The 16,212-nt window shown below is 47.4% G+C and overlaps 1 protein-coding gene across 1 annotated transcript in view; it reads left to right on the top strand.

Moving 5' to 3' along the window:
• ARCN1 (archain 1 coat protein complex I subunit delta) overlaps window positions 1-16,212 on the top strand; it is a 55,841-nt gene that overhangs the window by 9,713 nt on the left and 29,916 nt on the right. Inside the window, exon 2 of the mRNA XM_088443842.1 lies at window positions 529-792. Coding sequence (XP_088299968.1) covers window positions 529-792 — 264 coding nt within the window. The remainder of the gene's footprint in view (window positions 1-528; window positions 793-16,212) is intronic.

Genomic DNA, 16,212 nt, shown 5'->3' with positions numbered 1-16,212 from the left:
TTCTAGCACACTCAGCCGATGCAACAAACAGCTGAGATACAGACCAGAGTGTGCTAGAAGCAGCAGAGCAGGATACCCCAGGCAGGAAAGAGGAAATGCACGCGCTGTGACAGGTGCAGGGTGCTAGAATGAGCACTACAATGGGTGTATGGAAGGGGAGGAGCTTGAGCTTTTGAAGGTAAATTTAAAAGTGCTGAAAGACCTTTCAGAGCACTATGTACTAAAGTGTCTTCATTGGACTCGGAGAAAAGAATAAAAAAAAATCCCAGTTTCTCCTCTCTACGCCCCCGCTCCCATTACCTAAATGGTGAGGAGTTCCATTCCTGGAACCTTCTGCTCCTGGCTTGCGTACATAAAATTGGTCTCCTAACTGAGGGCTTGATTTGCTAGTAGTCCATAAGCAGAGCCATTTTATTGAATTATTGTATTTTACACAAAGAAAGCATTTTAAAACAAAATATTGATCTTGACTTGTCAGTAGTGTGATTTCAGAGGACCAAAATCCTTATTTACATTTCTTCTTTTCAGGTGCTGCTTGCTGCTGCAGTATGTACGAAGGTGGGCAAGGCCATAGTTTCACGACAATTTGTGGAAATGACTCGCACTCGAATTGAAGGACTTTTGGCAGCTTTCCCAAAACTAATGAACACAGGAAAACAGCACACCTTTGTGGAAACTGAAAGCGTGCGTTATGTCTACCAGCCCATGGAAAAACTATACATGGTTCTCATCACCACCAAGAACAGCAACATCCTAGAGGACCTAGAGACCCTCCGACTTTTCTCCAGAGTGGTGAGTGTATTTTGCTGTAACTTAGGGTGCGGAGACATCATTGATGGGGCTTACGTTCCGCATCCAGCAGGCAGGACACCAGTTGTTCTAGTTTAAGTTAATTGCTTTGTACATGCCATTCTGCAGCATTTGCTACCTAGCTTTAACGTTCTCTAGATTTCCCTTTTGAATTTTGTATCAAAACCTTTTGAGTAATTGATTTCAAGGCTTTAGTGAAAAATACAAGAAAAAGCCTAAATTATGCATTTAGCAAAAGTACTGTAGGAAGGCATATGCAAAATATTAATATAAAGTTATGTGAAGGTGAAAACTCCCTCTATAGCACATAGTGCTTCTTCTTTTCATTTTGTTAGTGATGTCCTTGTGCATTACATGTGATACATGGTAGGGAATTGGGGTTCTTACACCCTCACCATATCTGCCGTGTTTATCTGCCTGTGCTGGACTAAAGGCTTGGCAATAATAAATAGTAATGTAGGTCTCTATGCCGGAGAGAAGAAATAATCATAGTAATGCCGATTTAAGTCTTTTATAGACAGTGGGTGGGCTCGGACATACCCTTTGGAAGTGGAATGGAAGATGTAGTTCATATAATTAACATCTTCATTGTAGTAGGGTTTAGTTTTATATTACTGTTTGTGAAATAAAAATGTCTTCCTGAAGGACCAAAACAGAAATGCAGTATAACATTAGCCACAGGGGAAATTGGACAGGCATAAAATATATAGTATTGTTGATTGAAACCATCAGCTCTAATAAAGTTTACCTGCCATGAACAACCCTATATGAGTCCATAAACGCTCACTTAAGTACATTCATCTTAAATTCAGAAAGACCTTCTTTTCTGGCAGGCAGTGTCTGAGTGACTTTAGGTGATATATAGGAGTGGTGGTACCTGTAAATTAAAAATGTCCTATGTTTTAAAAACAGAAAAAAAAAAAAAAACTTAACGGCAGCTATACATACGATAAGTCTTTAGGCAGCTGAGTACTGTAGAGACAGGAAAATAACTTCCTCTGTAAGGTATATAATGTTATATCCTTCCCTTTGGTGATTTTTTTCGTATCTCTCAGCTGACGAAGGTGAGCGTGTGCACTATTGGTGTAGCTACGGTTCCCGGGGAGCTCGGATGGTCACTGTGAAAAAGACAGGGTTTAAGTGAGGGTTCCCTGGGGATGCTAGTTGCTATTGTACACAATCTCATTCTCATCTAGAAGTTTGGATATAACAGTAGTGGCCAGGAGGAGAACCTTATGGTAGCACCCATGAGAGACTGACCTACAATCAAAGAATAGTTTAACCAGACTACAATTTGTTGGTGATTTTTGTGTTTTCTATAACATCTGTTTACAATGAAACATCCCATCATTTGCAACAATAAGAAAAACTAGCATTTTAGAGAAGCACAAAGCTATTGGTTAGAAAAGCATTACTTTCAGCAGCCTGGTGGTACCATACATAAGCAGTCTATCTGTTCTTTCTCGAATAAGAAAGGTTTGTCAGGGCCCAAGTCTTTGCAATTACTCTTTTCTAAACCAACCACCAGGGAGTCCTGTGGAACCTCAAGCATAACGGAACAGTATTGCAATATCATCAGCGATAGGTACAAAATTTAATTCCAATCTTTACATAGAGGGAATATCTTTGAAGTGTCCTGTCTATACCAGTGGAGCCTTCAGCATTACGGAACAGTTTACAGACTTTGCTGCAGAAAGAAGTCATTTCTACTTCAGGGTCCATAGGGGGTCCACAGGGTTGACCTTGGGGTATAGCTGGATCTGGATTCACGGGCACCACGCAGTTAAAGCTTTGCTGCTCCCAGGATGCACTTAGGTCCGTCCTCCTCTATACCCCGCCCCCGAGCCACAGGCACCTCAGTTTTAGTTGGTGCCCTGCTGGAGTCTGGTCACCCTGCGCAGTGGGGCTGCATAAGCAGCCCCATAGCTTTATTTTTATTTTTAAAAAGATTTTTTTTTAATTTTTGCTATCTTCAGAGCGGCAGCAATGGACTGTCCATCTGGACGTCCACGCTGGTGCTCCAACAGCCCCGCCAGTACTGATCTGGGGATCGCAGCGGGACCCCGGAGTCAGTACTAGCGTGGCTCCGGGAGCTCCAACTGACTGCTGCCGGACACAAGGGGCCAGGTAAGCCGCGTGCAGCGCCTAGCGCTGCGCGCGGGGATCAAAGGCAGTCTTTAAGCCGCCGGTCTCTGGGGTCAGACCGGCGGCGCTAGTAACGGCGGTGGGCTCCCCCCTCTGTGGCATACCCCGCGTGTCTGCTGGCCTCCAGGTTGTAAGTACCGGCGGGGAACTGGCTTCCCTGGGGGTTTACTAGCAGGGGAGGCAGCCTTCCCTGCTTTAGCGCTCCTCCCCTCAGCCCAGCGCGCCTTCTCTCATGTGTGCTGGCGTCGCTGGGCTGTTATCTCCTGGCCACTCCTCCTCAGAGCTCTCCGGCGGCCATCTTCTATAGGCAGCATCGCAGAGCTCCCAGGCGGTAACAAGTGGACCAGTCCCCCTGCGTACCTCTCCCCCTGCAAAGGACAGTGTTCGCAGCGCTATAGCCCTCCCAGACACTGAATCTGGGAGGTTGATTGTAGCTGAAGGTGCAGTGAGTATAACTTCCTGCATGGTATGTGACTTTTGCTAGTGCTGCTGTCTGTGTTTTTTTCTACTTACTGTCAGCTTTTACCTATCCCTTTACTTCTCCTACAAGCCCTACAGGTGTGTGGGGGAGGGGTGTTCTTTCTGTGTACCTCACTTATATAGATCTACGTATTTGTGAGGTCCGTCACATACTGCGGTGTGCTACTCAGTACCAGATTGTGGGCTGTTTGTGTTGCATACTTGGGAGTGCGTAGGTGTTGTACGCCTTACCTCTTGTCGGTGATACATTTTTTATTGCAAAAGTTTTGTGTCATGTCTGAGGAGGAGAATGAGCGCTCCGTGGCTCCTGTGTTGTTTTCCTGCCGACGCTGTTCAGCAGGGGTTGACGGGGCAGATTTGTCTCAGGACGGTCTGTGCAGACGGTGCCAGCTGGTACCTGGTCCCTCTAAACCCCCGGTGGCGCAGGATCCTCCGTGGGCGACGTTTACACAAGTGCTGCCGTCGATCGCGGACCGGCTGGCGGTCCTGACTGCGGTCCCTTCTAGGGCGTTGCCCCAGCCTACCATCCCCCGTTCCCCGGGCGTGACGCGTCTGGTGCAGTCTCCTCCCGGGTCTCAGACTGTGGGTCCCTATGCGGGTTTGCCTGTATATGTGCAATCTCCCATGGTACCGCAGCAGTCGATGGTACCGTTTCAGGGGTATCCTCAAACGGTACCCCCTCCCTGGGTGGATGTCCTCTCCAGCTCTGTGCAGAGCCTGGCGGCTTCGTCATCGACCTTTCAAACTATGTTGCACAGTGATTTGCCACCAAAGGCGTCTAAGCGACCCGTTCCGGCTTCATTGGCGGCACAGTTTACGGACACGGACGTGTCTTCGGATGACGGGGCGATCCATGAAGACTCTGACTCGGATGCTGGGGCCCAGGAGGTGGAGGCTAAGTCCTCCATTAATGTGCCGGCATTGGTTAGGGCGGTGCGGGCCATCCTTCATATAGAGGAGGATGCGCCGGCTCCCAGGTCAAAGTACCCTAATTTTAAGAAGGCCAAAGTAGCTTCGGCGGTTTTTCCTTTGTCCGACCAGTTAACGGATCATATGGCAGGGGCCTGGCAGTTGCCCAGCAAGAGGTTCCAACCGCAGAAATGGTTGGCTTCAAACTATCCTTTTCCTGAGGCTCATTGCAGGAAGTGGTAAACTCCGCCTGCGGTGGATTCCCACGTTACTCGCTTAATTAAAAGCGCTACGCTGCCTTTGCGGTCGATCTCCCTGAAAGATCCCACGGCCAGGAAAGTGGAGACTGGTTTAAAGTCTATCTTCTCTCTCTCGGGGGCGGTGGCCCGTCCGTCCATGGCCATCTCTTTGGTGGCTAAGGCCATCGAGAGCTGGGCCAACGCTTTGGAGGATACCTTTCCGGAAGATGCTCCGGAGATCCAGAGAGCGTTGATAGGACAAATGAGGGATGCGGCTTCCTACATTGGGGAAGCATCGTTAGATGCAAGTCTGCTGACCTCTCGGGTGTCGGCTGCAGCTGTGTTGGCGCGTCGGTCCTTGTGGCTGAGTTCTTGGAGAGCTGATGCAGACTCCAAAAAGGGACTGGAGGCCTTACCTTTTAATGGGGAGTTGCTTTTTGGTCCAGACTTGGACAAAATTGTGGATACTCTGGCTAAGTCTGAATCAGCCTTCCTCCCTTCGGCTTCTGCACCTACCAAGGTACGGAGCTCTGCCTTTCGGTCCTTTTGGGTTCAGGGCAAGGCCAAAGGTCAGTCCTTCCCGAGGCAGTCGGCGACCAAGGCCGCTTCTAAGCCCAAGAAGCAGGCCTGTAGTGCCAGGCGCCCTTCTTCCAAGCAGGAGGATAAACCTTCTGCCTGATGGGATGGGCCTCCCTCTGGGGGACCCCAGGGTGGGAGGCCGACTTCTTCTATTTGCCCAGTGCTGGCACAATACCACCACGGATGCCTGGGTTCGAGAAGTGGTCTCCCAGGGGTACGCCCTGTCTTTTTGGCACAGACCGCCCCACCAGTTTTTCTGCACGAGTCCTTTTCAGGATACGACCAAGACTTTACAGATAAAGGAAGCTATAGAGTCCTTGCTGAAAGCAGGGGTCATTGAGGAACGGGAACAATTACAACGAGGGACGGGGTACTATTCTTCTCTGTTTCTGGTGCAGAAACCCAATGGTTCTCATCGCCCTATCCTCAACTTGAAGTCTCTGAACAAATTTCTCAGAGTTCCCAAGTTCAGGATGGAAACGTTATGTTCCATCATTCTGGCGATGGAACCGGGGGATCACATGGTGTCCCTGGATATCCAGGACGCCTACCTCCATGTTCCGATAGCACCTTCGCACCAGCGGTATCTGAGGTTCGCTATCCTTCAACATAATTTTCAGTTCCGGGCGCTACCCTTTGGCCTCTCCACGGCACCGAGGGTCTTCACGAAGATTATGGCGGTCATGGCCGCACATCTTCGGAACCAGAATGTACGGCTGTCGCCGTATCTGGACGACCTCCTGTTGCTGGCGAGCTCCCCGGAGGTACTGCTTTAACATCTCCACCTGACGATCGCTTGCCTGCAAGCGCACGGGTGGCTGATAAATTGGAAAAAGTCCTCCCTGATTCCTTCACAGCAGATGGTTCATTTGGGAGCCCTGCTGGATTCTCGTCAGCAACCGATTTTCCTGACTCCGGAGAATGTCTCCTCCCTGCAGCTGCGGATACACAGTTGCCATGGTGTCGACATTCGACATGGTGGAATTTGCCCAGCTCCATTCCCGGCCCCTGCAGGGGCTGATTCTATCGGAATGGAACGGGTTGCCTCACCGGATCCGCTCTCAGCTGCTGGTGTTGTCCCCGGAGGTTCGGCAGTCTTTGGCTTGGTGGCTTCAGACAGCACATCTGGTCGAGGGGCGCCCCTTTTGGATTCCGGACTGGGTCCTGCTCACGACGGATGCCAGTCTCCGGGGTTGGGGGGCAGTGACCGGCTCATTATCGCTTCAGGGTCGTTGGTCCGCGGAAGAAGCACTTCTCCCCATCAACATCCTGGAACTGCGGGCAGTATACAGGGCCCTGCAGTCGTCCGGCCCCGCTCTTCACGGAAGGGCGGTTCAGGTGCAGTCCGACAACGCCACCACGGTGGCGTACATCAACCACCAAGGAGGAACTCGCAGTCGGGCAGCAATGTCGGAGGTGTCTCGCATTCTTGCTTGGGCGGAGTGTCACATTCCAGCGATCTCGGCAGTCTTCATTCCCGGAGTACTCAATTGGGAGGCGGACTTCCTCAGCCGTCACGACGTGCATCCCGGGGAATGGTCGCTTCACCCAGAGGTGTTTCTACTTCTTGTGGACAGATGGGGGCTGCCGGAGCTGGACTTGATGGCCTCCCGGCACAATCACAAGTTGCCCGTTTACGGGTCAAGGACAAGAGACGCAGGTGCCTGTCTGGTAAACGCTCTGTCGGTGAAATGGACGTTTCACCTGGCATATCTGTTTCCTCCGATATCCCTGCTTCCTCGGGTTCTGCGGAAATTCAAGCAGGACGGCGGCACGCTCGTGCTGGTAGCTTCGGCGTGGCCCAGACGTCCTTGGTACTCCGATCTGCGGTGCCTCTCCATCGACGCTCCGTACCTTCTCCCTCAGCGTCGGGACCTGTTGTCTCAAGGGCCCTGCCTTTACCCAGATCTGGGTCGGTTGTCTTTGACGGCGTGGCTCTTGAGACAGCCGTCTTGAGGTCTAGGGGTTTCTCCAGTTCGGTCATTGGTACCATGCTTAGGGCACGCAAGCCTGCTTCCACACGGATTTACCACAGGGTGTGGCGCACTTATTTTCAGTGGTGTGAATCCAGAAACTATGATCCGCAGGTTTCCGGGTTTCCAGAATCTTGGAGTTTCTTCAATCGGGTTTGGACCTCGGCTTACGCCTGGCCTCTCTGAAGGTTCATGTGTCTGCTTTGTCCGTGTGCTTTCTGCGACAGATTGCTACACTACCTGATGTTCACACCTTTTTCCAGGGTGTTCTCAGGATCCAGCCTCCCTTCGTGGCTCCTTGGGACTTGGCGGTGGTGCTACGGGTCTTGCAGGGTCCTCCGTTTGAGCCGCTTGAGTCGGTGGAGCTCAAGTGGCTGACGTTTAAGACCGTTTTTCTCCTGGCAATTGCTTCTGCCAGGAGGGTGTCAGAATTGGGGGCACTTTCCTGTTGCCCTCCTTTTCTGATTTTTCACCAGGACAGAGTGGTGCTCCGCACTCGTCCGGAGTTTTTGCCCAAAGTGGTCTCTAAGTTCCACATTAATCAGGAACTTGTTGTGCCAGCTTTTCAGTCACCTGATCTTTCAGCTGGTGAGGCTTCCTTAGATGTAGTCCGGGCACTTAGAATCTGTGTGGACCGGACTGCTTCGGTTAAGGAAGTTGGATTCATTGTTTGTCCTCTTCGGTTTTCACAAGAGGGGTTGGCCTGCCAACAAGCAAACGTTAGCCCGTTGGCTTCGTTCAGTTATTTGTGAGGCTTATGCACAGGAGGGTTTACCTGTGCCAGCCTCTGTTAAGGCTCATTCCACTCGTTCTGTGGGTCCCTCTTGGGCTGCTAGACGTGGCGCCTCCGCTGTTCAGCTGTGTAAGGCGACCACTTGGTCTTCAATTCAAACGTTTTTGAGGTTCTATGCGTTTGACACCTTCGCCTCTCAGGATGCATCCTTCGGGCGCCGGGTGCTCCTTTCTGCACAGGAGCGTCCCCGCCCTTAGTTGAACTGCTTTGGGACATCCCCAAGGTCAACCCTGTGGACCCCCTATGGACCCTGAAGTAGAAAACAAGAGATATGGTAAGAACTTAACTTTATCTCTGTTTCTACGAAATCCATAGGGTCCACAGGGCGCCCACCCTGGCGCACCTGGCTTCAAATGGGCTGTGTAACTGGTCACCGGTTTTCCGTCTCCCATTTCTGTGAGTATGGTTTCTTGTGTGTTCCAGTCTTCCTTCTCTCTGTTTCGTGTCCTCCTCCAGCCTTGGCTGCTTACCAACTGAGGTGCCTGTGGCTCGGGGGCGGGGTATAGAGGAGGACAGACCCAAGTGCATCCTGGGAGCAGCAAAGCTTTAACTGCGTGGTGCCCGTGGATCCAGATCCAGCTATACCCCAAGGTCAACCCTGTGGACCCTATGGACTTCGTAGAAACAGAGATAACAACGGTAAGTTCTTACCATATCTCTTGTTTTCTCCTGTTCTTTTGATAGAGTGGTGCACTGGCTTCTATTCCAAGTTATTTTCTTGTAGAATTAAGTCCTTAAACTACATTGTCCAGATAGTTTATTGTATTATAACTTATCATCGGTTTCTTTGTCCTTGGCCACCACTTCATGTTTACATGTCTCCCATTTACACTGTCAACGTCTCCAATGACTATCGCCAAAGTGCTGGTGTTCTTATGGCCATTCTCAAACAACAAGGAATCATGGTATGGCTTTATCTAGATTACATTTTGGTGACTGGAAAGTCAGAGCACAACACCAAATGCTACAACAATATGCTTGAATAATGTATGCAGTAAAAATTATCCGGTTCCCTCTCAACAGTACAGTTCTTAGGGGTCCAGATAGACTGTCTTTTACTAGCCTTTCAGAAGAAAACCATTTAATAATTCATCATCTAATGTACATTTTTCAATCTAGAAAATAATGAATATAGTCTTTTTCTTTGGAAAGTTGTCCACTGTATGAAGTGGCATATGTGAGATTTTCATCTGGATCAGTGGGAAGGCAGTTCCAATTCCTGCCGATATTGCAATAAATCCATAGGATGATGTGCGGGTCCAAGATTAAACAATCATGGAGTGTCCCTCTCCACAGACTCTAGCTCCTAACGCTGGAGCTACTTACAGAACAGCTATAAGGAGTGCTGCTCCAGAGTGGCAGACAACTGCACATGAATATTCTGGAAATTAGGGCAGTATGGCATGCAATTCAGCACTTTCTTCCTTTTCAAATATAAAACTCTCAAGATCTTTTCTGAAATCTTAACAAGAAACAGAACCATAATGGCAGCAGTGTTGACAGTCATATGAATAGAAAACAATTGATATTCATCTTTGTACTTGCCAAAAAAAGGAAACCATATAGCAAATTGTCTGTCGATATCAAGTCAATCCAGGAGAATGGACCTCACACACAGAGCTTTTTCAACTGCTAAAATAGAAGTTGGGTATCCCTGTGATAGATCTGATGACAGCCTCTTCCAACACAAAGGTAACTCAATTCTGTTTGCGCCATAAGAACTCCTGAACAAAGCATAAATGCTCTGTCGATTCCATAGAACTTCTTTACTAGGGTTGTGTTTTTCTCTGTTTTCTTCTTATGGCCTGGTTTCTGTGGAAGATTGAGAACAAAGCAGTAGAGGACATAGTGATGCTCTGTTTTAGCTGCACTGCTCATAGGTTGCAGTAGCTTGGGGAATAGGTTTGGAACAGCCTTCACCTCTGCCATCGTTGTCAGACCTTCTACATCTGGAACCAATTCTGCATCCCAGACCAAGGTTTTATCTGTAAGTGTGTGGAGAAGGAGTGGTCGTTCCACCAATTCTAAAGATCTTGCAATCCTCTAGGGCCTTAAGCTGGGTACACACCTAATAGATCTGTGTGTATGAATAATCATCTGCAGACATAACAACCATCATCTGGCCGCGGGTCTTCCCTGTGTCCTCTGCAGCACGTGTACAGGTGGTCGTCTGACTGCCCGTACACGTGGCACCATGCTCCAATATCTGTTCAGCTCAGCCAACACGATATCTGCGAACGGCATTGTTCGCTCTAGCCGATTCACACAAGATAAATTGGCCGATCAATTGATCGGCCAGTGTGTGCCCAGCAATTACTCTTACTGCCCTGGAAGTTCAGGTGCCTGCACTTTGTGTTTTTCTGGACACCATGTTAGTAACTTATGAACTTATTTGTTTTTTTATTGTAAAGCTAATTAGACCCCATATCAAGCCTTTTGTGTCACATTGTGATTTTAGGGTCCGACTCCAGTTCAGATGGTATTGCACAGCCACAAGGAAGCAGCTGTGCAATACAGTCCAGCACATATTCAAATACTGCAGGCGGCATCTGTAGAAAGCAGACCCCTCCTAACAGCAATAGCGATCCGTGTGCAGCGTCCCTTGACGCTGCCGTGGATCACTGGTCGCGATCGTGCCAGCACCGGCCAGTATGAAGAGCCTCAGCTTCTTCAGGCTGGCAGCTAGCAAGGCCAAGAAATCTGATTCCACCGATACAGAACCTGGCCTCGGGCACCCGAAACAGAACCATGCTCCAGGATCTAAAAACTGCAGCTTGTCAATCATGCAGAGGCTCGGAGGTTCTGAGTGCAAGATTGCAGGACCTGTTCTGCACATGTGCAGAATGGGTCTTTCACATACAGTTTTCCGATATGAAATCTGTGTTAAGCCATACAATAGCGTCCGGACCTGATTCAGGCCCGTAATTTAATACTAGATGTTCTGACATCTGATCCATTTGTGCTTTTACAAAGTCTCCCTAGTGTGGCTTACACTCATGGTGTTATTTCAGGTAGCAGTCACATCTGCCTGTGACTTAGGAGAGTAACATGCCCTATAGTGTATGGAGTCATCTTTTTGTGAACATACAGACTATATGGACAAAGTGGTGTTGCGAGCTAATCTTATTTTTCTACCCATGTTTGTTTCCTTTGTCCATATTTATCAGGAAATCCTACTTCATTCTCTCTTTCCATCTAACAATAACGAAGATCTATTACATGCCATGTAGCTTTACAGGTCATTTTCTGTGTAACAACTTACTGTCTTTCCTATAGGATCTAGTCAACGACATGCTTGATTCAATCATACTCTTGCAAGATGGGTCAAGGATGTAATTCTTTAGGCTTACGATAGGAAAATAACATAATTTGCCCGAAGTAGTAAAACATTGCAAAGCAGTGGTGACTTCCTGGGCATGTAGGGTTCAGCTTTGGTTAAGGATGAGTTGACCATCATCTGCTAGACAAACTTCTGCTGATGCTCCATTTGGAAGGAAAATACTTCAGTTGTTCCCAAAAAAATTATATTGTTGCATTTTCTTTCTGGTATAAGTACTGGCTGTTGAATATAGTTAACCCACACTCTTGCTTTATGCTCTTTTTCGGTACATCCCATATGTTATGGCTGACATGGAGTTGAAACATAATTCAGAATTCTTACTGTTCATTTTGTTTTCTTTGAAATTCTCCATCACATTCCAATACTCCCACCTATGTTAGGCTCTAATTCCATAGAATTATGGCTCATTCCATAGAAAGTGAAAGCAAACTGGCAAAATCACTGCTTTTTCAAGGTAACTTTGGTCTAAAAAATATCCATTTCCTATACTGGTGAAGAGATATGTGGCAACTCTAGTATTTCTGTAAATACTAAGAAGCTAGCTTCTATTGGGAACAAATGCACGTGAATAGCAGTCTTTCAAGAGGAAGGTTTGTTATGACTCAATAATATATATTTATGTACACATACTTTAGTGCATTTACTACATATCTATCTGTGTGACTTACGGTCATGCTGCATTAGACAACGAAAATGCACATGTCTTTCTGTCACACTGGATGTTCCACTCAATCACCAAAACAATTGGGTTTTATTTTTGTACAAAGAACAAATGCACTGTATTTACACTAATATATTATTAAACCATTGGGTCTGCTTACCCTGCACAAGAAAAATCTGAGCCCAGTCCGGTCTAATTTCACAGAAGTTTAATGTTGTGTTACCTAAGAAGGGTTTTGTACTTTGTCTCAGTCCCGTTCCGTCACAAGTACATGGCAATTGTTGCAAAAAAAAATTACAAACTTTTTTTTACTTTATTTTGCTGGAATCAACTTTAAGCTTTAACTAATTTATGATAAAAGAAAGTTCTATTTTCATTATTCAACCTTATTCATGTAATGGCACTTAATTTTAAATGTATCCATATGTCCCATTCCGTCACATGGATTGGTCCTTTAGTTTATTTAGGGCAGTTTGAGAAGATCATCAAAAACACAAAAGGGAAAGCAGATCAAATTCTATACCTTCCTGATGTTTTTTTTTTTTATCCTGTCTGTTCAAATAAATAAGGCGTTACCCCTTGGTAGCCATATTGTTTGATTTATTTCAAGGAAATAAAATTAACTAATACAAGTTCCATATCTACAATATATAGAAGAGGCCATTGTTGTAAGTACCTTGTTGTGCACAGTATTTACATACAACACAAACAGCTTTTGCCTCAAAGTAAAACCAGCTTGATGCAAGTCACTTTAAAATATGCGGCTTTGCAAAGTAAAAAAGTATGTGATCCCGCTAAGCTGTTTTATCAGTTTTCAAAACTGCAAATTGCGCCCTACCATTATGGCGGCACCCTGCTGAAAAAGTATGCTGGGTGCCATCCCCACCCGCGGGCCGCAGTGTCCCGTGGGTGGGAAAAGTTGCGGTGCAGCGCTCACTGGCGGTGATTAGATGCTGTGCGCAATGAGTGGAGAGCTTGGGGGCAGCCCAGCATGTCCGTAAGCGTTGAGCACATTCCCAAGAGTGATGAAAAGGGGGCACGCCTGATCGGGCGTGCACGTTAGTTTCCTGTTTATGGTTTACCTAAAATGATCACTAAGGGCCGTATTCAATTGGGAGCGAAAAGTCCGCTGCCGAACTTTTCGTCAACGAGAACTTATCGCGCACGTCCCCGCGCATCCCCGTATTCAATTGCAAATGTGCGAAAACTAATTCAGCAAAGTCCTGTAGTTTTTGAGGAAATCAGCCTGACACCCCCTAAAGATGCTCTGACATGGGGGTTCACTATGGGTACCCCCGAATAGCTCTGCAAAAGGTATTTGGGGTTTTTAAATGGTCTCAATAGGTGCTATTTAGCGTCTTTGAGCAAGTGGTGAATAATAGCATTTTGAAACTTTTTTGGGGGGGAAAAAAGTAGTACCATCAAATTTGTGGTAAATGAAAATGGGTGCAAGCTTATTTAAAAATTGCTATAGTAAAGCATTAAAAAGCGCCAAAAACGCACTTTCTGCAAGCACCTGCAATCAAAAATTCACCTCCCCCATACTTGCAGACCCCCCCCCAAAGGCTATTTCGCTAGTTTTTTATTTTGTACCCCACTTTCAAAGTTCTTTTTTTGGGGTGTCCTTTGTGGGTGGTTTTAGCGTTTTTGACACAGTTAGAGTCAAGGGGGGTGTCTAAAGGGTGCAGGGTGGTTGTCGCAAGTTTGCACCCCCAAAACCCCAATTTTGCTCTTTTTTCAGCCGGGTATTCATTGGTGAATCTTTTCCGCTGGTTACAAGCCGTAAACTTTTCGTACAGGCGAAAAGTCCGACAAATTTGAATATGGGGATAAGTGGAATCGCCGAAAAAGTTAAGCCGAGAACGGCTTTTCGCCTCTAATTGAATACAGCCCTAAGTATGTTCAGAAGGGTCTTCAGACCAGAACGGTCCAATCATAGTTTGAGATGTTCTCACCGCACCTTTTTTCTTCAGGGCCCATAGGGTCCACAGAAGCTACCTTGGGGTATGTAGTTGGAGAGATCCATTGCACCAAACAGCTACAGCTTTAAAGCTCCTAGCATGCACTGGTCCTCCACCCTATATACCCCGCCTCCAGTCACAGGCATTCAGTGTTTTTGTTTGGTGCATGGCAAGTATCCAGACACACCTGTTTTAACAGCGGGACTACCTAGGCAGTCCCAGGCTTTTTCTTTTATGATTTACCTTAGTTTTTTGAACTTCTGAGTTGAGCGGTACTAAACGCCGAATAGGACGCAGGTACTGCGACCCCATCTACCTTCGCAGATGCCAAAACGCCCATACCACTATATGCCCTGGGGATTTCGGCGAGCCTCCAGTGAGGCTTAGTGGTGTTACTGGGGTCCGGACTGTGATCGGATTCGCAGATGACAGGTAAGCGACTCCACATGAGCGGAATCGTGCGCGATGCAGTTCAGGCCTCCTGTGTAGGAGACTCACCAGAGGTGGCTGTGGGTGAAGGCCTCGTGTAAGGTGGACGGGGCCATATCGTCTGTCGCGGGGATGGGTAGTAGATGCACTAGTGAGCGTCCACTACTGTGAGGCCAGTGTACCCATGCCATCAAAAACGCAGCTTAGGGGAGATAGGCGCTTCCCCGGCCGATCCTCCTCCGACTTAGAAGCAACTTCCGGTTATGGATTCCCTCTTCTGGGTTGCTACATCTGACCGCCTCGTGTGTGAGACGCTCGCAGTTGTGCTTCAGGCTGGTTATCTCAGAGGTCTGGACTGTCTCCATGTATACCTCTCCGCTGGGTCTGGCATATAGCGCTTTATATCCTGCCAATACCCCGTTGGGGCTGGTCAGTTGATTCAGAGTCAAATTGCAATAGCAATGATTGTATTTATGCATTGTATGTGACTTTCATGCTATCTGCTGTATGTATACTGTCTTTTGTTTTTCAAACTGTCAGTTATACTATCACTGTTTCTCTTCATCCCTCTGAAAAGATGTGGAGTTTTTCATGTGAGAAGTGGGTCACATCGCATTTATACTGTACACCTTATACCGATCACACATTTGTCATGTTTGAGGGTAAAGGTGAGAAGCGTGAGCCTCTGGTGCTCAAGTCATGTAAATCCTGTTTGACAGGCCTGTCTGAACAGTATTTTGTGCGAGATGGTATGTGTAAACAGCCACCTTTCCTATCTGGTACACCTGCACCTACATAAGAGCCATCGTGGGTGGCGTCTTAGTTGCAGGTTTTGTCACATATGGGGGATAAGGTTGCAGCATCGCGTGCTCCTACCACGATATTGCGTCCTGCTGTGGGATACCCACAGCAGTTGCATCTTTCTATGTACATGTACTCTGTGAATCCCTGTTGGTTTGATTCTTCTGACCACTCTAGTCAGTATGCTGCCGTCTATAACCCCTCAGCAGGTGGTACAGGTGAATAGACCTGGGGCAGTAAAGAAGCGGGGGCATAAGAGAGGTTCTCTTCAGACCTTGCCTCAGGGTTCTGACCCACCCTCCTCATCACACTCTGATACTCCCAGTTCTGGGTCTTACTCAGTGGAAGAAAACCATCAATCCTCTGTGGATGTCCCCTTTCTGGTGAGAGCGGTTAGATCTGTCCTCAGTATAGAGGAAGACTCTGGTCTTTAGGCATCAAAAGGTGGCTAGAGATTATTTTCCTCAGTCTGAGCAGCTGACGAATCTCATGTCTGAAGCATGATCTACTCCAAATAAGCATTTCCATACTACAGGGAATTTAACTTCTCGATATCCATTTGCTCAGGGTGAATATAGCAAATGGGAAGTTCCTCCTTCAGTAGATGCTCATGTGACTAGATTGATTAAGAACTCTACATTACCCATTCCTGCGGCATCCTCTTTGAAGGACGTTACAGATTAGAAAACTTGATAACTATTTAAAATCAGTGTTTTCGTTAGCTGGAGCTATTACCAGGCCAGCTATGGCATGGGTAGCCAAGGCTATGGAAGGATGGACAAAGTCTCCTGGAGAATAGCATGCCTAATGCTACCAGAGATCAGCTGTCTTCCCTCTGTCAGATGCGAGAAGCAGCTATATATATGGGGGAAGCTGTCATTGATGCAGGTATTTTGGTATCAGCAGCTTCAGTTGCAGCTCGAAGAACCATTTGGCTAAAACCTGGAAGGCGGATACAGGTTCCAAGAAAGCCCTGGAATCCTTGCCTTTTGTTGGGAAGGTACTGTCTGGACCAGAGCTGGATGACATAGTGTCTTCTCTGGTGACATCTAAATCTGCGGGGTTGCCATCTACGACTACCTCTAAGTATAG

This window comes from Taudactylus pleione, unplaced genomic scaffold (genome assembly GCF_031769625.1).
Source record: "Taudactylus pleione unplaced genomic scaffold, aTauple2 ptg000334l, whole genome shotgun sequence".
Classification (NCBI taxonomy): domain Eukaryota; kingdom Metazoa; phylum Chordata; class Amphibia; order Anura; family Myobatrachidae; genus Taudactylus; species Taudactylus pleione.
The sequence above is the reverse complement of the archived record's forward strand: the minus strand, read 5'-3'. Positions and strand labels throughout refer to the sequence as shown.